Here is a 22619-nt window from a genome sequence, read left to right as displayed (position 1 = left end):
AGCTTGGATGTCATGATAAACACCCCCACCAAAATGTCAATTCAGCTGCATATAATCCACCTGTAAATTATGTCCCTGGCTGTCCCCTCTGACCTGCAAGTGAATGTTTCCTACGAAGGGAATCAGGAGGACAGGAATTTGCATTTTCAAACGCTTCAGAAGCAGCTCGTTATCATTAACTACAGCAAATACAAAGGCCGAAAGATGGCAGCAGAGGATTTGTGGCGGCGCTTAGCGCTGCATTGACCAAGCGACAATCGAATTCCTCCATTTCAGCAGTAAATTTGTAACGTGATCCGAGTGCTCGGATCCCCAAAGGTCATCATGACTTCAGCCCATGAAGAGATCTGATGACACAGAGCAGATGACATAATGGAGGCCTCCGGGTGTAACTCTTTTGCCTGAAAAAAATATTTACCGAAAGGGAGAGAAAAAATATAAAACTAACAGAAAGATGCAAATAGAGACAGGAAACTTTTTGTGCTAACAAAACCATACGACAGCAAAAATACCCCTATTTTATTAGTACACTCGATATTAGGATTCTGCTAATCTCTCTGGTATTTTTCCAAGCAAAAATTTCACTGTTTTCAATGAAGCACTCTGTTAATTTTTACTAGATGGCGTTCAGAGGAGAATTTTACTGTGAGCAGTGAAGGCTCATTAGTTTATGTCAACAGAGGAACCAGTCACAGGCGTTTGACCAAGACATGCAGAGATATTTATTGTCTCCTCCTTGGCCGAGATCAGTGTCAGCAGTGCAAGCCACAGCAGCTTGCCCAGCAAGGCTCACACTGGCAGCCACCTCTGCAGACTTCTCCTGCGTCCTTACTTCAGGACAAGGCTTTTCAGAGAAATGCTGATCTGGGCACATGGTGATCCAGGGAAAGCCTGGCCCTCCTCTCCCTCAGTGTCACAGGGTGCTGAACCTGTGACCTAAATTTCAATGTCATCATTTCTGATTCACTCTGGGGCATGGGAGGGGAGAAGGAAGCTTCTTGCACTCAGTTTCTGCTCCTCGGGGTTCACAAAAACAGGCTGTGTCTTCCAGGCATCTCTTTTACCTCAGGCAGAGGTTGTACAGAGGAACAGAAAGAGGCAGCACACCAACCTGCTTTACATAGCAGTATTTATTGCAGTGAGCAGCTGAGGATGGTTGCACCAGCTTGCATGTAACCAGAGATTTGACTCTGCCAGTGTCCTGAGCATCCATAGCCCCTGTCCTTGGAGGTGTGATCTGCTGTCCACCCCTCAGGGAAGGAAAGCTGACAGAGTGTATTAGGAAGGTTATGCAGAAAGCGGCTAAGGTACAATATTAATGCCAGAGGACAAAATGAAGTAGTGCAGAGGAAAGACAATATGTAGATAAAAATACACATACATTATATATATATTTAGCTACCAATTGTCTTGAATAAACAAAACACTGCCCCAATTTCAATCCATCCTTGAACAATTTTTTTATTTCATAATATTTATAGCTTTTTTTTTTTTAAGCTGTTTAGGTACTTCTAGTTTCAAGCAGAAATGAGAAAGTAACAGAGGAGAAGAGGTTATATTTCTTGTTTTGTTCTGATGGGTATTTTTAGTTTCACTAGAAGTTGGTTGGGAAAAAAAAAAACAGAAAAAACAAGAGATTTTGAGGTCTTTTTTTACAGTCACGAAAAGCAGCACACAAATGCAAGGGCTCATCTAAAGAGATTCCTTAAACACACCTTTTGGGATTTATTTATTGTTGCTATACAGCAAATTTTATGAGAGAGTAATCAGAAGAGTGTACCAGAAGCTGATTGCTATCTGTGCAAGAGTATTTGCACACTTCTATCTTTACAAATGATCCTACTGTGATGCATATTTAATGTGATTATTCTACATGAAAATACTGAACTTTCCCACTAATTGGAACGGGAGGCAGGTGCTCTTCCTTCACAGCGAGCATCCCAGAATCAGATCCATCACATTTACACACAGTGTGACATTCTTCTTCCATGATCCCCCTGTATTTTGCAGAAGAGGATAAGAGATCTAGTGATGTTTCTAAGGCATGCAGTGGTTTTCTTGAAACTAATCCCTATTTTCCACATACTGTGTGCTGGGGATCCAGGTGGAAGGAAATAAGACCGAGTCTTCTGGTGAAGCTCAAAACACCACAAAAGATGTCTGAAGAGAGACTTTATTGATGGAAGGAAGAAAGTTAATGGAAGCTCAACAAGTGGGATAATCCCTGCCTTGGTGTTCCAGCTGGTTGGGATACAACAGAAGAAGATGCCAGTCCAGATGCTTTCCTTCCCTCCTTCCCAAGCACAGCTTCTCTCTCCTGTGGGGTTTGGAGTGCTCCAAGCCAAAGGAGCAGGGAGACCCTCCCATGGTCAGTACCTCCCAAAGAAGCGGTTGTAGGCCAGGGCAAACCCCACTTGGTCGGAGAGATAGTCACAGGGCGGGTAGTTCTCACAGCGCTCGTGCATCTGCTCCATCGGGCTTTTGTAGTACTCCAGGTACCTGCAGGAGACACAGACACCACTCTGCAGGCTCAGCCCATGCACTGGAGACAGTTCTTCCACCTGACACTGACACAAAAGGGATCCTCTGGAGCAATGCTCCTTGCAAGCCTCCAGGGAGACCCAACAGAGGACGGGTCATGCTGAGTTAAACATCTGCTTACACAGGGTTAGATCAATGCTGGCAAATATGGGATTGAACCCAACTTCAATCAATTGCTCTTGAGGTTTTATCAGCAAATGATACCACAGAAATTGTAAGGATTTGGCTTTTTTTTTTGCCTTCGATCTCATTCCCCACCTATGCAGGAATATTTGGTTTTGTTATATATTTAATTATATATTTGTTTTATTATTTCCTGCTTATCTTTATTTTTGCCCACTAGCCATTATTTTCCTTTAGCTTAAACACTTTTCTCTAACAATGCTCACTTCTGTTGTAGACAGAACCATTATATTCCCATGTAGTTTCTTTTCTTTTTTGCCAGGCCCAACTTTTTTACTGTACATCCAAAGTGTACAGTCTCAGGTGTACACCTTGGATGTCATGCTCAGTTCCTCTTCTATGTTTGGTTAACCTTTCCTGAAGACTGTACACACCACCACAGAAATCCCACCAGTAGCTCATGAATTTTTACTTTATTTCTGTATTGGAAAGAGTAGCTTAACAACCTTTTCCAGGAAATGTATGAAGAACTTCCTTGCATTACCTGAAATTTCTCAAATAGCTGGGATTCACCAAATCTTTGTGTCTACTTTCTGCACAAGTAAATATATGTTCTACAGCTTCAGAAAGAGCAGCCAATCTGATCTAGCCTTATTCCTGCAACAAAGCTGTTGTGGGAAAAGCTGTTCCTTTGTGGGAAACCAGAGGCAATGACCAAAGCTCTATGATTCTCATTATCCTAAAAATTGGTTCTGATGACCCTGTAGGTTGGAGCAGCTTCTAACTTGTATCCCAGTGTCTCCATGGCTAGCACAGTAGTGCTGTCTTTCTCCCTGGGAGGAATACTAGAGTCCAGCTATGAGTCTTCAAATGGGTTTTAATGAAAAAAGAACCATTTTTCCATTACTGAATGTCTCCTACGGCCTTTTTCCTTCAACACACAAAGGTAATAACATAGCTGTACAACAAAATAATGCCTTGTCACACCCTATGGCCTTCCCACCCCCTCTTCAGAGCAGGTCCAGAGCCCAGCTCTCAGCCCAGCTCCTGAGCTGTTACCATTCATAAGGGCTGGCTCTCTTCTTCCTCTTCACAAAGGCATTGGCAACTTCCTTTTTAATCTTGATGCCTGCCAAGAGAGAGCACGGCAGGTTAGAGATGCAGCACTGAAACACACAGACCAGTCTGTGGAATTGTTCCTCACTCAGGGTCACCAAATGTTGAATTTGCAGGCAACTCCAACGTGGGAAGAGATGAGAATCTTGACTCCATGTTTCAGAAGGCTGATTTACTATTTTATGATATACATTATATTAAAAGAAAATTATATATTAAAACTACACTAAAGAATAGAGGGGAAAAGGATGGAAAACAATGATAATAAAATCTTGTGACTGACCAGAGAGTCCAAGAATTCTGGACTGTGATTGGCCATTAATTAAAAACAACCACATGAGACCAATCAAAGATGCACCTGTTGCATTCCACAGCAGCAGATAATTATTGTTTACATTTCATTTCTGAGGCCTCTCAGCTTCTCAGGAGAAAAATCCTAGCAAAAGGATTTTTCATAAAATATGTCCATGACACCAGTCCAACCTTGAAAAGCAGAATCTACTTTCTACACAAGCAAATGATTTCCACAAACCATCCTAGTGGTCCATTCATCTCTCCCCATCCCACTGTCCACTCAAAGCTCCCTCCTCACTGCAGCCTCCACATCTCCATGAAGCAAGAGCTTTTTCTGTCATAAACTCCATTTCCTTATCACACAGCACAATCTGAGTCTGCAGCAAATGTGCAGAAGGCATAAAATATGAATAAGAAGAAAATTAGGAGAATGGCACTCTCTCTTCATCTCTTAATTTTAGAGTTTCTTAATCCATCTCTTAATTTTAGAGTCTTGGCTTCCTTTCTGTGTCTGGACTCTGACTGAGAATGACGTGGGATACCAACCAGAAGACCTTAAAGCACCTCCAGTGAGCAACAGGCAGCACACAGAAACACCGCTGCTCACATGTACAGAGTTCTGTGAAAGGTGAAGGGTATAAAATAGTGACAGTAAACATCACCCAGTGAGAAATGCACCCAAGATGTGCAAAGATCCCAGCATTCAGGACCTGGAGACCATAAGAGATGTTTCAGCCACGAGAGCATTTGTCCCTGCTCTCCACTACCATGTCATGTATGCACAGCTGCTTCTTTGCTCCCTTGATTTGTCATTGTGCAAGCACCATGGTGCTGTGCAGGACCCCACACACACCAGGCACAGCCACTCCCACAGCCCAGCATCACTCCTGGGATGGTCCCACAACAGCAGAGGTGGGCACAGGTGCTGGCACAGCAGCAGCACAGGCAGCAGCACACCAATACAGCTTCCAGCGTGGAAACTGCCAAATTGTTGCTGTCTCTGGGGAAAAAAAGATTCTCAGACCTCTGCCTGTGGGGAGATGGTGGGGTTTGTCCCTTCCCTCATCATCATGGAGTGTTTGGCTGTGTTTCTCTTTGGAGGGGAGAGGTATCCCATCTCTAGCAAACTGAGCTTTAGTCTGGATCAAAATACTGACTACACAGAAACTGCCAGTTAATGAATTGTCAGAAACTACCACCTTTCCCTGAATAGTCTTTTCAGCTTTTTTTCTCTTTCCCAATCTGTGTTTGTATTGGCTCACTGGAAAAATACCAGCTTTCATGCTTCTCAGCAGCAATGTTATCCTTTAAAGTGTGAGAAAGGAGAGACATCAGAGAACAAAAAGGATTTTCCATACAGATTTCTGCCAGTTGCAAAAAAAGTTGTGAACTACCCAAAGTGTGCAAATCCCAGCATCCCAGGTGCCCTGACAGGAGGGACTGCAGCCCTCAGAAGCAGCCATGGAAGCCCCCCTCTTTCAGGGTTTCCTTGTTGCAGGATTTGGCAGGGAGGTCACAACCCATTGATGTGGGCTGCTCTCAGAGCAGCCTGGGGATGAGCAGTCGCTCTGGGCAGGTCTCTGGAGCCAGGTCAGAGCAGGGAGGCTCTGCCAACACAACCCCGTTTCACAGGAGGCAGCTGCATCCAGCTGCTAAGCCCCTGCACCCCTCCTGCCGTGCCAGGGCACTGCCCTGGGCTGTGGAGCCAGGGCAGCAGCACACCACCAGCAGTGCTGGCCTTGCTGCTGCAGGGACACTGGCTGCCCTCTTGTCACCTGCTCACACGGCAGGGCTCGGTTTGCTGCACATGCTCCTGCCCCTCCGGGACTGCAGAGTTAGGGAGCGAAAAGGGAGGAGTTAGAAGGGACTCAGCGTGGTTCTTGTTCAGCCCTTGAACCTGTCAAAGGGAAGAAAGAAGGCAGGTGCAGGAGAGTGGAGCTGAGCATCAGGCAGAATGATATACTCACTGTCAGCGCTGAGAGATCCTGAGGGTTCTTTGGGATCTGCAAGACAGACAGACAGAAAGGAGTTTGCTTGTGAGACCTTCTATGCTTGTGAGTTGTCCTTCTCTGTAACTGAATCCCACCACTCCAGATCCAGTTCTCCCCACTTACACAGAAGGTCTGTTTCTCCCAAAATGGTTTTATTAACACCCATCATTTAGACAGAGACTAAATGACAAACCAGTTGAAATCTTAAAATGTTCAAATTCCCTGCTGCAATTCAATATGCAACTGAGGTGGGGGTGAGTGGGTGTTGAGCAGTGGAAGAAAATGCCCAGCAAAAGATGGGGGTCTCTGTTCCCAAGCCCTCTCTCATCCGTGCCTCTCCAGCAGAGACCTGAAGCTGTGCAGTGACTGGGGGTGCATCTCCTCCCCCAAGAGCTCTGTGCCTCTCCCAGAGCAGAGGGAGGCTGACAGCAAGCTGCAGGGTTCAACAGCTCTGAAAGCCTTCCTGGGAAGATGTCCCCTTACCTTCCTCACCACAGCAGAGTGCTGCCAGGGCCAGAGTCAGGATCAGCAGTGCCAGCAGACTCCTCATGTCTTCTTTGGCTGTGCTAGTCTCCCTAACCTCAGAGCTTTCCTGGAGGTTATTGAAGTTCTCCGGGGCTTGCTTTTGGGCAGCAGTTTATATCCTGTGATTTCTTGGAGAGATCAGGGATCTGGCCTGAGTTCCTGTGTCTGTGCTCCAAAACAAAGCCCGTCCTTTGGGCTGGGAGATACTGGGTCCTGGCAGTCATTTTGGCATCCATCTCGTGACTCGGGGCATTTCCAGAAGATTTTATCTGAGGTTTTGAATGGGGCTGTTGAAGAAAAACAACTGGATTTTTAAAAAATCATTTTTCTTACAAACTTGAAAGTCATTCAGTCATGATGGAAAGCCAGGGGAGAGACCAGCACACACTGAAGTAGAGCAATTCTTTTCACGAGATGGAGCTCTCTCACGTGGAGTTTCTCAAATGAGGCTGAACACAATGGTGACCTTTTCTTCCACCCCACCTTGACTCATTACCCTGAGAGTAAAGAAACCTGTAAATCAGTTTGCATAGGGCAAAGACAGTAGTTTGTCAGGCAGTTTCAGAATTTCACCAGATCACTTGATGGAGAGATGAGATTTTTATACTTTTAGGAACTTCAGAGGTTAGTTTGAGGGAAGTTCTTTCTATTTTTCTCCTGGAAATCTTCATAATTTAGAAGCTTTATCTTGGCTTCTCTTGGCTAAAAGTCAAATAGACATTTAGACTCCAAAAATGTTTTATTCTTCAGGACCTGAGTGCTACAGTTACTTGGTACAAGGAGAGCCTTGCATGGGCTATGTGTCAATAACCCCACGCTCCCCAAACCCACTACCCAAGTTACCAAAGCCACGTCCCACAAACAGCGTGGGAACCACAGAATCACAGAATATGCTGAATTGGAAGGGACTCACAAGGATCATCGAGTCCAGCTCCTGGCCTTGCACAGGACTCCCAAGAATCACACCCTGCGCCTGAGGGTATTGTCCAAACTCTTCTTGAGCTCTGTCAGGCTGGTGCTGTGACCACTTCTCTGGGGAGCTGTTCCAGGGCCCAAACACCCTCTGGGTGAAGGACCTTTTCCTGATATCCAGCCTAAACCTCCCCTGACACAGTTCCAGCTGTTCCCTTAGGTTCTATCACTGATCAGCAGAGAGCAGAGATCAGTGCTGCCCCTCCATTGCCCTTAGGAGGATGTTGAACACTGTAATCAGATCTCCTCCTGGCTGAACAGACCAGGTAACCAAGTTTGGGTAGTGGGTTTGTGTTTTTTTTTAAATTAAGTGGGCTCATTCTTTCTGGTAGCAGAGATATAATCTTCTTCCATATCCAGTTCTCTTCAGATCCGTGTGCAGGGTTACAGAAGTAAAGTTTAGGAGGATCCCAAGGAAAATCAGAGCCATTAGGGATTTTTCCAATTCTTAGAAACACTGTCTTTTAGCTTAGAGAATTTTCAGAATTAAAATAAACCCCAACTTTTTCCCTGTTAACTTTTCTACAGTCCAGGAAAGCTGAATGTATATATTAATGACATCCAGCAAAAGGTCTTGTATATATATTATTCCAGCAAAATACCAACAGTTGAAAGTAAATAAACATCTAAAAATAATAGGTATTCTAGGAAAGCTATGCTTCCAGATGAATACTTGAAATAATATAAATAAGTAAACGTACAATTCTAGTAATCCAAACAGCTTTATTTATCCTCCCATCTTTTCCCAAGCTTTCTAACCAGCATGTAGTCTCTTAAATCTGTTTGGTTGCTGCCTATGCTAATGAAATCCCACAGAAATCTCTGGTGTTATTCGTTATTTATACTGGTTAACTGGGGATTGGAATCACTGGATATTTCTGGACACAGACCCAGACAGCAGCAGACCTTGTGCCTTCTGTTGTGGTGGTGTCACTGCAGTGTCAAGTCAAACCCAGACACTGCAGACTTGTTGATTTTAGCATATGTGAGTTTGCTTCTGTCGGCAATCACAAGATTCACCTACTTGAGAAAATAGAGAGCAAGTGTGTGCGAATATACCTAATCTGTATAGGCTTTTTTCCTTAAAATAATTTCTCTCTCACTTTTTCCTCTGGACAAAACTTTAGCAACTGTCAGGGTGGAGTTTGCTATCAGAAGTGTTTTCAATAAATAAATCACATTTCTTTCCCAAATTCAGTTTCAAAGCTGGCAAACCTTGAAGCATGTTTTGGAAGGAGATGCATGTTTCTAATGGGCCAGGTAGATTTGGCTCCAGACTTAATTTCACAGATTAGTCAACAGTGTGATATTTTATACATCAGAGACTTTGACTGCATGCCATGAATCTTTCCAGCTATAATTTGCAGGTGCCTGTGTGAGCCTGGAGATGTGAATGCTGAAACCATCAGTGTTGAGCTGAGATGGATGTTGTGTCTCCTACACAGATCACACCAAGGCGTGTCCCAGCTGCCGTGGCTGCTGTCAAGCCCAGAGCAGCCTGGAATTCTTGGGCATGCCAGCACTGGTGCCTTTTGGCCTGGGGACAGGCCCTGGTGATGGTGAGCAGAATGCAGCCATACTCACTCCTCAGAGGAGCAGGAGGGGCTCAGTAACTTGTGCACAGGGTCAAGCCACACCTTGATTTCAAATGATTTATGAACAGTCAAATGAAATTGTTCTACGTGCACAAAGTTGAGCCTGACCCCAAACGTTGGATTTCTTTTTTCCTTTTTATTTACCACCAGGAGCCTCTCTCCAGCTTTGATTTCTACAGCTATCAAGTGCTACCAGAGTAGTTTCAAGTGGAAGGGTTTTGAAAGGGGATTGCAAAAGGAAATACAAGTCTGGACCACACACTCCTTTTTAAAGGACCACCTAACATCAAGACCTGATAGTAGCTGGATAAACAAGAGGTATTTTACAGGATTTTTCTGTCACCAATTCTCACCCTCACTTTGTTTTAAGCTTAAATAGGGGCCTTCTGGATTTTGCTTCCCCAACTGAGGAAAGATTTGATTTTCAAAAAGTGCATCTGCATTCTGAACACCGCACTGTTTTTAGACTAAGACTGGGAGCTGAAACTGTCCAGTCACCTCTGAAAGAAGCTACTTGTAGAACTGGGAACAAGAACATTATAGGTTCTTCCAAAGCCCTATGCTTGCAAGGTAATAACATTTTTCCCCATAATCTGCAACAGAATGTATGATACACAAATTCAGGTCCTTCATGGAAAATTGCATACCCCCCCCTTCCAAAATACTGTGAGTCACGAGAAGATAGTATCAAACCAGCACTTTATTTTGTAGTAAACACCCACATCCTGAACTCTCTGTGATCTCTGCTACATCAGCTCGGCGCTAATTAACACAGTGTAGGAATCCATGGCTACACGGGAGAGAAGCAGCAGGCAGGATAACATACAGGGACACAAGCAACTGAGTATGTTTCAGAGCCATTGCAATTTTGGGCAGGACGCCCTGGACTCCAGGCCCCAGGGTGGGACGGGTCATCCTTTACTTAGTCCTCCTCCTGCCCCCGAAGTAGTGCTTGTAGGCGGCCGGGTAGCCGTGGCGGAAGGCGTACATCTCGCACGGGTAGTAGTCCTCGCAGAGCTCTCTCTGGTGCTCGTGGAGCGCCTTGCCGCGCTCCCTCATCCTGGGAAGGTAGGAGAGAAGAGAGGGAAGTGCTGTCAACTCAAATATCTCTCTACAGCCCTTTCCTGTCCTGACACTCCCCGCTTGGGTTAAGGATCCACCATCAGAGCCCATCATCCAGCTACAGAGCTCTTAGCAGGCTAGTTTCTGTGTTTTTTCCACACCCAGGGAGTGACGTGACTACAGCAGGAATGTTTTGCCTCCTCAGGCAACCTTTTACTTAGGGGCTAAGTGAGGTGGTGAGGAGAGGGGAACAGCTTCTGCCTCAGCTTGAGGAAGGGTCCTCCCTTTGCAGCCTTCTCCAGCCTGCTCTCTTCTGCTCTTTCCCAAACATATACATAGAAAAAAGACCTGAAATATTCTGAAAGGGGTCACCTGGTACTGAGAAGAAGGTTTGCCTTACGCCTCACTAAGAGATGATTTCTGTGCTTCAGTCTTTATTTTCACAAACCTTGAATAAGGCATGAAATTGGTTATATCTTTATTTTATAAATGAGGCAAGAAAGCCCTCGGATGACTCTTTGATTTAGAAAAGGTCATGCAAGTTCTGCATGAGATCTGAGGACTAGAAAAAAGATCTCAAACTGAGCTTTCTTTCGGACCATTCCACATTCATTCTCTCTCCTTCTGTTGGTGCTTCCTTCAGAAAAATTCATCAGTCTTCTCAGGATGTGACAAATCAAAGGACCTGCTCTCTGTTATCTGAATTCTTGCTTTTCCTGGGTTTGGGGACTTAAACAGGACCTCACATTAAAAGAGGGACTGAGGCTTCCCACCAGTCACCATGGCTGCCACCCCTGCTAACAGCCTGTCTTGGCAAGGAGGAATCTCTTCCCACTCCTCAGCATCCTGAGGCCATGACATACCTCTCCTGAGTGATGCCTCTGAGTCTGGTGTCACCCTGTATGAAGTCACTGGCCCTTCTCCTGTTGAGGAAGGGATCTGAAAAGGCAAGGGGTTATTCAGACTGGCACTTTTTCAACGCCAGATTTCAACAAAAGCTGGCTTCCTCCTTTAGAACAGCTTCCTTGTCCGCCCTCCTGTGTACAATTAAATCCAGGACCTTTTAATATTCCCTCCTGTCCCCTGGCTGGTTCATGTATAGGCTGTCTCAGTGGTCAGTGCAGCCTGTACAGAAGTGCCCATGCTGCTCTTGTTCTCATTCAAATCACCCAGAGGAATGTGATTTTGCTGCCACAGTCCCTCTGACTGAGTGGAGCTTGGCTCAGAAGAGGTAGGCGCCAAGCTACACAGACCATGGGACATCTGAGCACTCTCAGAAGAGCTACAAGAACTCTGAAATTGCACAGGAAGGGCCTGAGTAAATATCTCTGCCTCCAAGGTTAGACAGTCATTGAGAAGTTTGTGTGGCCTGAAAGTCCCTTCTGGTTTTTTTTTTGAGAAACATCACAGTTCTGTTGCAGATTCAGGAGTCTGTGGATGTCATTTGGCTTCCACACATGCCCCTGTGTCGCTGACAATCTGCTTTGTGAAGTCCTTCTTCCAGATGTCCTAATGTCCTAACTTCTTTTTGGTTCACCTGCTCTCTAACCTCTCCAGGATATTGCTTGTTCCAAAGTGAGACTCTTCACCCTTTTCATGCTTTTCCTGTGACACTCTCTCTCCCTCTTCCGCCAAACAATCCCTCCTCTTCACACGCCCTGCCTGCTTCCGAGGTGCTTAGAGTAAAGCTCTCCTTGTACTTGGGGGAGAATAAATTCTGTGCATGGCTTCTGTAGTGGCTCTTTCCATGCTCATCCCAGAGCTTTTTGAGCAATGCCCTTTTTTAGTTACCCTGGTTTTGGTACATGTAACAGAGGCCTGAGCTCTGTTCTCAAATTCGGTTTTCCAATTCTCATTATATTCTATGCAAAATAGGGGTATGAGCTTGTGCCAAAACATGTGAAGTCTTCTTTTAACTCGCTCCCTTTTCGTTCTGAAACTCCATCACTCAGTAAACTCAATTTCCCTGGGCTCAGTTGTTCTACCTATTTTATCCCTAGTAGGAGTATGAGTAAATGATCTTGGACATGTCTGTAGCACTCTTCAAATTCAATAAAATAGTAAAACAGTCTCTTACTGAGATACTCGTGGGACTCCATGCTCTCATGGGACTCTGTGGAAAGAAAGAATGAAACATGTATTATGACACTGTATTGATGGGATTCAGTATTTCATGTGCCACAGGTCAATACAACACACACAGAAATCAGAGGAGCCAGGCTTTAAGGAACAGGTTTAAAAGGAAGAGAAAGGGATCAGTGGTGTGACCTAGAATTTATATGGGGAGTTTAAAGTGCTCAGGAGTTTAATACAGAGCCACCTGGTGATTTAGTCAGTGCTTCCAGACTCACACTTGGCCATCCAGCCTGGTTCTCCAGCATAGTTCCTCACCTGCTGCTCCTGACACCACAGTGATAGGATACCAGCTTGCCTTCAAAGCTTGCATGTGTTCTTAGAGAATGGATTAGCACAGTGAAATGCACTTGACTCTTGCATGAAGCAGCATCTTAATTCCACCAGTATGGAACTGTGTGCTTCACCAGGAAAAGGGGGTGATATTACAAAAGGAAAAAGGAAAATCTTCCAATTAGCAAGGAATAATTAAGAGTTAGCACTCTTATCTTATTATCTTATCTTATTGTTATATACTCTTATTATTATATATTCTTATCTTATTATCTTATCTTATCTTCTCTTATTTGTTCAGGCAACAAAGGGACAAAGTGAGAAGCAGTCTCTGAGGTGAGCTGGAACAGAGGAAGGGGTTGAAGCATCCTGGACTGTGAATTCCAAAGACTGGAGGTAACGGCTCTGGATCAGGTCTAGGAGGATCTTACACCAGGGCAGGAAAGCAGGCAAGAGATCAAGTTAAGGGCAAAGAAGACACAAAGTTAAAGGACAAACCTCTGAACAGACCCATAAATGCCTGCAGGTTTGGTGTTTTCATTCCACCCAGTAATGAAGGTCACCTACCATAGGAAGTGGCAGCCAGCACCAGGACGGCCAGGAGCGCGAGGACGACGAGAGTGCGCATTGTGCCAGTGCAGGGACCAGTCTCTCACTCTGTCCTCCTCACTGGGCTTTGCTCTCTTCTCCCTGAGGGCAGCTGGAGATCCTGGGCTGACTGCAAAATTAGCAGTGGAATGTTTATTATGAAAACAGAGCTAGGAGGGAGCCCGTGAAAGAGCCTGGGCAAGGTGACAGCTAGCTGGTACACACTCTTCTTGGAGCTATTACAAAACATCCTCTATTAGCAGGCTGCATTAGGTTTTGGGAAGGAAGGGGCATGCCCCCTTCCTCTCATAGCTCAGGGCTGGGGGACATGATCCAGAGGCAAACATGTCACTAGCACTCCACACTCAGAGAAGCTGGCCTAGGCAAGTGGAAGGAATTTCACAGGCTGCCAGGGCCCCAAAGGCAGAGGTGTGTGTTGATCCCAAATATAAATGTTTGTTTTTCTGATTTTTCCTCTGATCTGCTCTCTTTGCCCTCACCATACTCTGTCTGGATACAACCAGCCCAACTCTTCTGTCAGCTTTGCCAATGGAGACATGGAGCAGGAGGCTTCAAACATTCCTGTCCCACTCAGTCCCCCTCTCTCCAGCTGCCCTCTGCTGCAATGTCAGCCTGCCAGCTATCAGAGGAGGAATACAACCTGCTGCCCCTTTTCATCTCCTACGTTATTGCCTCAGGAGTGACAAGAAGCAACCTGAAAGAATCCCTCTGCTGGTGTTATCATGATTTTTGCATTGAGGTGACAGCAGCACCCAGGACTCTATCTTTGAAGGGTCTCACTGTGCTGCTGACCCCAGACTCCTCTTGCAGTCCAAAGGACAACATCTTGGTGGAGTCAGAGGCAAACATTTCCCTCTCTGGTCTGGCACTAGCAGTCCTTGCCTCATGGGCACCAAAGGCATATGCCAACATAAGGCTTTTCATCTGGGATGAATCTTCAAGGCCAGCAGTCTCAGGGAGAATTACCTTGCCTTTAACACCTAAAAGAATTTGACAGGATCCAACATCAGGGGCAGCAGAGATGGACAAAACATGGGGTGTTCCACTCTCCAACTCTTGGAACAGTAGAGAGCAGTGAAAGAGAGAAGGAGTTACAGAGATGGCTGTCCCTGCTGGGTGAAAAGGAAAGAGTTTGCTAGAGGCAAGGTAGGGAGGGGGTGGGCACCCACTGCCTGCCAGCCCTCCCAGTGGCAGTGATGGGGCTGGGACCCAGACACTGCCTGGGGATGGACCTAAGCCACAGGAACCATTCTTATGTCTCATCCAAGCTGTGCCTACAGCCTGTTTTGTCTATGTGTACATGCAGCTGTCAGGATTTCTCACTGACAGGATGCAAAGTGAAGGCACTCTGGGTACAGACCATTTTCCCCAAACCGCTGTGCTGTTGTCACTGCTGTCACCTTCAGAGGCCAACCCATGGAGCCACACTGAAGGTAACACAGCCAAGAACTACAGAGCCTAACATGTAATCAGTGAGGAATGAAATCCATTGGAAAAAAATTACTCTGGGCTTTGCAATTTACTCTTTCAATGTCAAACTCATGAAGAAAAACTGACCAGGGACTTCAACTTCAGACCAAAGAGAAAGAATTGCTCTTTATCTGTGATCCCACCCCATGTGGAGAGCAGCTCAGTCCTGCACCATCAAGGCCCCCCCATACACATCCACTTCTTGCTTAGCCTGAAATGAGGAGGAAAACTTGGGGAAAAGCCATAGGTTTGCTATAGACACAAATTCAAATGGGAACTGAGACTTTGCTGCCGCTGCTCTGTGTCCTACCACTCCAGTCTCTTTAAGGAAATTCGTTGCTCTGGGATCCTTTTCATTTCTTAGAACTTAGAATTTTTGGACTTATTGCTGAATATTAATTTTATAGGTTTTCCAAATATCTTGTACAGTAGCTGCTAAGAAAGGAAAACATGAGGGAGAGGCTGGAGGACAGACCTCAGTGGGAAAACAGTGGGGCACAGAGAGGAAGATGCTGGGTGTACTTTGGAAAGAAAGTGAGGCTGCCCAGTGAGAAACTCCAACATGCTTTCGAGCCAAACCCTCTTTATTTGTCTTCACTCAGGGCAGAGCTTTCTGCTCCCTAGGAGACTCTGCTCCCATTTCAGAGGACTCTGATCCCAGAACGCCTGGAGCATACCCTGTCATCAGCCACAGGAGAACAGCCACAAACACCACTTTAACCCAAATGTTTCATTTTTTACCACAGAATACATTTTTCAAGGGATGAATGAACATGCCAGCTACACAGCCCTATCCCAACAAATCTCCTTCGGGGAATTCTTCCTCTTGCAAAAATACTCCTTTCTGCTCCCCCTGCACTCCATACTTTCCCAGCACACATCTCCCCTACTCAACAGCAGCGGGCTGCCCTGGGAGCAACATACCATGCAGCACAGTGAGCCCAATCCCTCTGCTTTCTTTCAGTATCCCCTGGTTAGAAATACAGAAAGGAGCTAAGACATCTGCACATGCCAGGGAAACCTCTGTAGACTCACAAATAAAGGAGGGATCAGAAAAGCAGCCCCGACGTGTCTGCTGCTGGAGGGGAAAATCACAACACTACACACGCTGTAGCAATCACTCCTAACACTTTACAGCAGTGAAGCACCAGCAAGGCAATGATAATAAGCAGCTGTCCAGGAAAAGCAAGGCAGTCCCTGAATACTCACTAAGCTGTTGCTTCCCTGGCAGTCTGCAGCTCTTGTCTCTGGGGGCAGCTCTCCTGGTGTCTTGGACCCTGGACCGAAGAAGAGGGACCTTTTATCCATTAGCATCGATCAGTGACTCCTCCCCTCTCCCACTCTTGATCCACCCCCAGGCTACCATCAGAACCACCTTCTGCCCACAGCCAGGGAGCCAGCAACATCAAAGAGCTGAGCCAGAAGGGAGAGAGCCAGAGCACACACCAGCGGCTAGAGGGGACACAGCCACATCCAGGTTGCCTTTCTGTGCCTGGGAGCAGTGAGCAGACAGAGAAATGAGAACAAGCTTCAGTCTCCTTCTCTGGGGCAAGAACCCCCCTGCCTTTCGCCCCCTCCTTTTCTGGCTGTGCTCTATCTCAAGCTACAGCGCTAGCCAGGGCACCTGTTCTTCCACAGGGAACAGTAGGCCAGGAGCCTTCTCCCGTCTCATTTCATGCTGCTTTTACAGCTGATCCCCCCTCTGAATGGCAGGCTAATATCAGACTGAAAACTCACATGGCAAAGGTGTCAGCTCCAAGACCCCCAAAAGTGACACAGCTACACACAAAGCCAAACCCCTGAGGTGCACCCTCTGCTCCCATGGGACTCACAGCATTGCTGGGCAGCCCAGGACCTGTGACTGCTGGGCTGGGCTTTGGGCTTCTGGCCCAAAAGGACAGTGATAGCATATCCATGGAGATAAAGAACCACCCCTGTTTGGAGAGAGAACAGCGAGCAGCTCCTGTCCAAGGGTGTTATCTTTAGCTCCTACAGTGCTCTACGAGTCTGGGGAAGGTTCAGACTTCACTGTGGCAATGAAATACCACGTTACTTGTGTCCTTGGACAGGCAGCTGTTGGTCCTCAGAGCCTGAGAACAGCGATCTTGAACTGTCCTCAAGGCAACGGGCACAGGATCAGGAATCACCTTTGAAAAGTAGTGCTAACAGGAGGGCAGTTCTTGCCCTTGTCTACCACCCTTCAGGGTCATCTAAGTTTCAGCCTTATGACCTGCTGAACCCTGAAAGAAATCAGGACTCAGAATATCTGGTCACCCTCCTCTACCTAGATACTGGCAAATCATTGGCCCCAGGGCCATCTGGCAAATTCTTAGTTAAGTAGAAGAAAATGGGCCAAAAATAAAACCAAAAAAAAACCAAAACGGCAAGCTAGTAAGGAACCAGACAAATGGGGCAAAAGCTTAAGCAGTGGAAAGGAGAAATTATGAGATATTGCAAATTTAATTTCTCTTGGGACTAGTTTTACTTCACTTCACTTCATGTCTCTTAATGGCTGGCTTTAAAAATGAATGCTTGTTGAGGAATTTTGTCAATAACACAAAGCAAGAGGGACAGCAGTGAAAAGGAAGTCAGAGCTCCTACAGGATGAAAAGGATGACCTTTAAATCTTCATTAACGGGAACAGAATAATATGCAATAGGGCAAGGGCAAGGTCTGCCATTGGGATTAGCAGTAAGAATCCTGCTGTAAATTAAAAGCTCATAAGCCAGAAGTAATTGGGGAACAAAAAGAAGAGCTATGAACCAACAATCATAAAGGCAAGGACAGAACACTGATTCTGAGTCGTCTGTTGAGAATGTGCCAGCAGACATGGGCATCTGTCAGCGCCACTGGATAAGTTACCAGGGAGATCTCAGCAGGATTCCTCTGCATGGCCCAGGTCACCCCCTTCATGGAGCAATTCTGGTGAGAAGTGCCATAGATGAGGACTAAAATATGATTTGCACTCACACCCAAAATGACAGACCTTTTCACCATTGTCTGTGGGAGTTGCTAAGCCTCTCCATCCCTGCATTGCCCTCAAGGCTTTTCCAGCAGGACAGTGGACTAGCAGTCAGGTCTTGTTCCCAGGGGCTGTGTCATAGTCCACAGCTCTCATAATTAGGAGAAGTCCCATCCCCAGCCTCTCTCTTTAGCCACAATCCACATCGATGTCTCCCTCACTGAGTGCCCAGCTCATGCTAGGAAGGCTTCAGCAGAGTTGCTGAGCACTCCAGTAAGGGAATAAACCCTATCAGCTCTGCAGCTGAGCAGGGTTTCCCAACCCAGGTTGCCCAGAGTATCCAGTAACTGGACTTACCAATCTGGACAGCCCTTTCCAAATTTGCCCCTGTGTTTCAGGATGTAAGTTAGTCAGCCACCACATGGTCTATGGCTTACGAAGAGATTTCTCAACCCGATAAACAAGTGCTTCTTAGAACAACTAGTTCTACAGCACATGAGAAAACAAGGCTTTATTTTTACTTTTCCATTTAGTCCTAAGTAATGCCTAGGAACTGGTCCAAGAAGCAAGAATAATTGAGCCACTAAGTAAGAGTGTTTGACTATCCACAATATAATTAAAGTCAACAACCTCATGGAATAAATCGTGCTGAAAACTAGCATACTGACACTAAGCTTTAGAAAGGGAGATGTTTTTTAAACACAGAAGCTAGTCAAAAGACTATGAAATAAAAATAAACAGAACACATTTCAGATATTTAAAGAACTTGATATACATATCTGAATGTGTGTTAGCTCTGGCAGCAAACTCACTCAGCCACTCAGAATTAAAAACTAGTTCAAATGCTGGGAAAAAAACATTTAAAGCTAGATTTAAAAAATTCTAAAGATTAAAAGAATGGGGGAGCACATAAACGGGAAAATCTAATTTCATATCAATCAAACAATTTTTTTCAAAATAACTGCAATGACTAATTTCCACTTCCATGATGGAATGGGGAAAAAAGAGTAATTTCATAACAAGTAAGTGATGGGGTTTTTTCCTTCAAAAATATTTAAACACATATCTTTGACCTGTCTTGACCTTTCCCCTGTGGAAAATTTTGCCCCCAGCATTACAACCTTCTGCAAAAATAAAAGTTTCCATGTGAAAATACAAATTGGTTCTAACAATGTGGATCTATGTGTAGTCTTAGGACTGTTGTAAAAACCACTGTCTGAAGCTCCCAGATAGTGTCAGTCTTCTGTGGGTGGGAAGGTTCCCACACCATTTTATAGCTCTTTTCTTCCATGCTTCCTCCAACATTTTGGGCAGTTTAGAAGCTTCCCTTTCCATCTTACGTAATAACTGCCAGTAACTTTCTCCTGCCCATGGATGTGGAGTACACCTGCATGGAGGATGTCACTCTGGGCTCTGGGACAAATGGTTGCTCAGTGTCCCAGGGCTGGGGACCAGGACTGAAAATAAACACCATTTAAAGGCCCAGATCCTTCTTCCCTGAACAAATTCAGGGGGCGAGAAGGTAATTCTTCTTCCATTTGCTCTGACTTACAGAATTTGGGCCTGTCTCCACGTTAATCATGACCATAAGGAGAGGTTTATAGTTGGTGAGCTGTGGGGGTTGGTTGGTTGGCTGGCTGGTAAACTGGGGAGGCTTTTAGCACTGCATTATGTTATGGTGGCAAATTAGTTAGTGGAAAATTGAATTTATTTACTCTACTGAAATTCCGAGATTAGTGTCCAGACACAACCTCTATGCAGCTGTGATCCTCAAAGTTACTCCCTGTAATCCATCAGGCTTCAAAACAAAGCCCAGTGTCCTAGAAAAATCTCAGTCTGGCTATGAACACAGGAGCATTTGGAGTCAGCAGTACAGCCTAATGGGAGCTCGCTGCTCTCCAGTTCTGCTTGCTGGAATAAAGTGAGCCTGGCTCAAGCCTTCAAGCCCAAAGCTCTGCGCACTCCGTGGGATATCACTGAGTTACCTCAAAGACTGACTATCTCTGTTTGGCCAGGACTTGCCAGAACAGCTGTGTTTGGCTGGTAATAGGAAGTTCATGAGCAGAGAAGACTAAAATTTCACAGAAGTCAGACCAAGGTTATTCAGTTCACTGAATAAAGCAAGCAAAACATTTCAGGGCTAAGAGCTAACTCTGTTGCTTCCTTTGGCTTCACCCCCACCCACCCACACATGTCCACATACACTGATCAGCATATTTCTCTTTCAATCCGGGAAAGAAGGAAGAGATGGGATAATATTAATATTACTTGGATGTTGAAAAAATTGGCAGATGCTCTTATGTAGAGATTAAATAACCCACATAAGACACTTGCATTTCTTGTACTTCAAGAACCCTATGAAAAAACAGGGCAAGCAAAATGTTCAAACTTTGTCTATATAAACAAAGCATGCTTCTGGGGTTGCACTTATGGGAAAAGGGAACAGAAATCTCTCTTCTTTTTGCACACCCATCCCCCTTGCTTCACCACATGAACACAAAAATGTCCTGGCCTGATTAATTCTTTGGGATCAGATGAGATTTAGCCTCCTTATTTCCTGTACAGACATGGGAAGAGATAAGAGAGCAGCTGTGGTTTCACCCTTCTCATCCATCTGGTAAATAAAAAAAAACAAAACAATAGCTCTTCTTTTCTTCTTCTTTTTTTTTTTTATCAACATACTTAGGATAGCATCTTAGATCCCAAATCTGCCAGCCCTTGTGAAGCCAAGACTGGATTGAAACTTTTATGTTCTGTCTCTCTTGAATGCAGGAGGCCACAGAAGTATTTACAAGCATCCCTGTAGTATTATATCTGTTTCTTTTTTCTATCTCAGTTCAGTATCTAAAGGATGATAAATGTTATCTTGAGCAACAACTTGCAAATAACTTTTCTGTGGCACATCAAGCCCCTGGTCTTGGCCTCTGTTGTTAATATCAGATAGAGTACAAAGGAATGCTAGGGAGTGGAGGGAAATACACAATACACAGCTAATTGTGAAATGCTGTTTGTGGCAAGAAGAAAGGCATTCTTATTTATTGAAGCATGAAATCTGATTTCTCTTATCTTCTTGTGCATAACTACAAATTTTATTAATATTCCTAACATCACATGGTAGTCAAATCATTTGACTTGATGACCTTCCTTAATATTATTTTCATACTCTTTATACGTTCTTTGGATACATATTTATTTTATTTCCATTTAACTTGGCAACTGGGCATTTTTATTAAGAAATGTTGTGTTCACACAAAGCAGGAAAGAATTTTAAAAGGAGAAGGAAAGATAAAAAGGAATGCAAGAAACATTTGGACAATGTTCTCAGGCTCAGGGTGTGATTCCCGGGGTTTATGCTCAGGGCCATGAGTTGGACTCAGTGATCCTGATGGGTCCCTTCTGACTCACTATATTCAATGATTCTGTGATAAATCAGATCTTTTAGATTAGTTTTTCCTTCTCCCTAAAATGGCACTGGACGCCAAAACTCTGTGAGAGGTGTCTTTGTCACCAGTGGTCCCAATTTTCTTCAAATTATAAAAGAAACAATAAAATAATAGAAAATGGAGAACAAACAAATGGAGAACAAAGAAGAGGTCTGGATGCAGAAGCACTGGGAAGAAAGATATAAAAAGGGCTACAAGAACAGCCCATATTGATGGAAGCTGGATTAGCAGATCATTAAAATCCCAGCATATTGGCACAGATCCTCTGGATATCCAGACGGGGTGGGGGGAAGAAATAAATCACAGTTTAAAACCAGGTAAGTCCTAAAACAAGAGGCAGAGTACACCTAAGCCTTAATAAAAGGAAAAAAAAAATAGGTGTCTGGAGATGATGGTGCTTGGATGAAGAGCAAGACTGAGCTCCAAGATACCTAGATGAGGAGACAAAGGAGGATGGGTTGTAGTGATACTCAGAGGTGGGAAAGGATGGAGGCAAAATAGACAACAGTTACTGCCAACTCCTGCAGGATGCAAAAATGCCTCTAAAATGAGCATATGGTGGCCAAACTAAGAGAAACACCAGAGACCTAACAAGAGCTCCACAGCCCATGAATTAAATCTTCGATGTGATTGCAAGAAAATGGATTAGTATGAACAAATGCCTTCTGTTGCCTATGAAGATGGGGTTATGAGGGTGTTAGTCTGAGTGAGTGAAATCAGTGTGGTTTGAAATAACATAACCTTTGCTTTCTATAGTGTCTTCCATTGCCCTCTGTGACTTCAATAATGCAACAATAATCATCACAAAATGAAGTATCAGAAGGCAGTATAAAGAGCTCTTATGATGTCCTCAGTATGGAAAACTCTTTATCCAAACCCATCTCAAGTGGTTCTGCAGCTTTGGAAGTTATCTGCTTGGAATTAAGTTTCTTTAAGAGCTCTTTCCATTTTGTCTCATGATCCTTTTAGCCAGGCACTGGGAGGAAAACCAGGATGGGTGTACAAGAAAAAGAGCAAGACTCCAGTGCTGCAGGCATGAGGTGACAGTTTTGGATTCAGCATTCCCCCTCATTTGCTCAGAAAAAGCTGACTAGGGTCTCTTCTGCTGAAATTATCTGTCCTTTTTTGTCTACCTACCTGACAAAGGATGTGATTTTAAGATTCAACACAGGTGTCAAAAATCACATAAGGACACACATATGACTTACAACATGTATCACTCATAGAAGTTGCATCCTACTATTTTCCACAGCGGAATCTTCCTTTTAAGACTTTTGCCAACAAAGACACTTTTGTCCTTCCTGGTCTTTAACCAATGTTTTTTTCCCCTCTTTTCCAGTAATGGAATACTTCCTGGCACCAGCTGGATTGTATTATTTGGGATTTCTTTTCACTGTCTCCCACCTACAGCCATGTCTTCCCTGGAAAATATTACTGTACATTTATCAGGAAAATGCACTGCCTGAGTCACATATTGGGTACACAAGCAGTTACAACCCTGCTGGCTGGC

General features: G+C 44.8%; 2 protein-coding genes across 2 annotated transcripts; both read right to left on the bottom strand.

The window, feature by feature from the left end:
• Positions 1 to 1112: 1112 nt before the first annotated feature.
• Positions 1113 to 6667, bottom strand: LOC311154302 (osteocalcin-like). The gene is made up of 4 exons (XM_084206658.1): positions 6549 to 6667; positions 6042 to 6077; positions 3724 to 3793; positions 1113 to 2499 (listed from the first exon to the last, which is right to left on the bottom strand). Exons 1-4 carry the CDS (start codon positions 6613 to 6615, stop codon positions 2370 to 2372), a joined length of 303 nt encoding a protein of 100 aa, XP_084062784.1. The 5' UTR covers positions 6616 to 6667; the 3' UTR covers positions 1113 to 2369.
• Positions 6668 to 9839: 3172 nt separating this feature from the next.
• Positions 9840 to 16008, bottom strand: MGP (matrix Gla protein). Its single transcript, XM_084206541.1, has 5 exons — positions 15914 to 16008; positions 13193 to 13343; positions 12297 to 12332; positions 11083 to 11158; positions 9840 to 10217 (listed from the first exon to the last, which is right to left on the bottom strand). Exons 2-5 carry the CDS (start codon positions 13251 to 13253, stop codon positions 10076 to 10078), a joined length of 315 nt encoding a protein of 104 aa, XP_084062667.1. The 5' UTR covers positions 13254 to 13343; positions 15914 to 16008; the 3' UTR covers positions 9840 to 10075.
• Positions 16009 to 22619: the final 6611 nt, after the last annotated feature.

This window comes from Fringilla coelebs (assembly GCF_963513975.1).
Source record: "Fringilla coelebs genome assembly, chromosome: 5".
Classification (NCBI taxonomy): domain Eukaryota; kingdom Metazoa; phylum Chordata; class Aves; order Passeriformes; family Fringillidae; genus Fringilla; species Fringilla coelebs.
This window is presented reverse-complemented; position numbering and strand designations above follow the sequence as displayed.

Bases quoted from the DNA above. Each gene is read 5' to 3' on its own strand.
- LOC311154302 (XM_084206658.1), bottom strand. From the start codon at position 6,615: ATGAGGAGTCTGCTGGCACTGCTGATCCTGACTCTGGCCCTGGCAGCA. The intron at 6,078-6,548 runs GTAAGGGGACAT...TCTGTCTTGCAG, and splicing joins ACTCTGCTGTGGTGAGGAAG to ATCCCAAAGAACCCTCAGGA. The intron at 3,794-6,041 runs GTGAGTATATCA...CTCTCTTGGCAG, and splicing joins AGGATCTCTCAGCGCTGACA to GCATCAAGATTAAAAAGGAA.
- MGP (XM_084206541.1), bottom strand. From the start codon at position 13,253: ATGCGCACTCTCGTCGTCCTCGCGCTCCTGGCCGTCCTGGTGCTGGCT. The intron at 11,159-12,296 runs GTAAGAGACTGT...TTGCCTTTTCAG, and splicing joins GGAGTCCCACGAGTATCTCA to ATCCCTTCCTCAACAGGAGA. The intron at 10,218-11,082 runs GTATGTCATGGC...CTACCTTCCCAG, and splicing joins AGAGGCATCACTCAGGAGAG to GATGAGGGAGCGCGGCAAGG.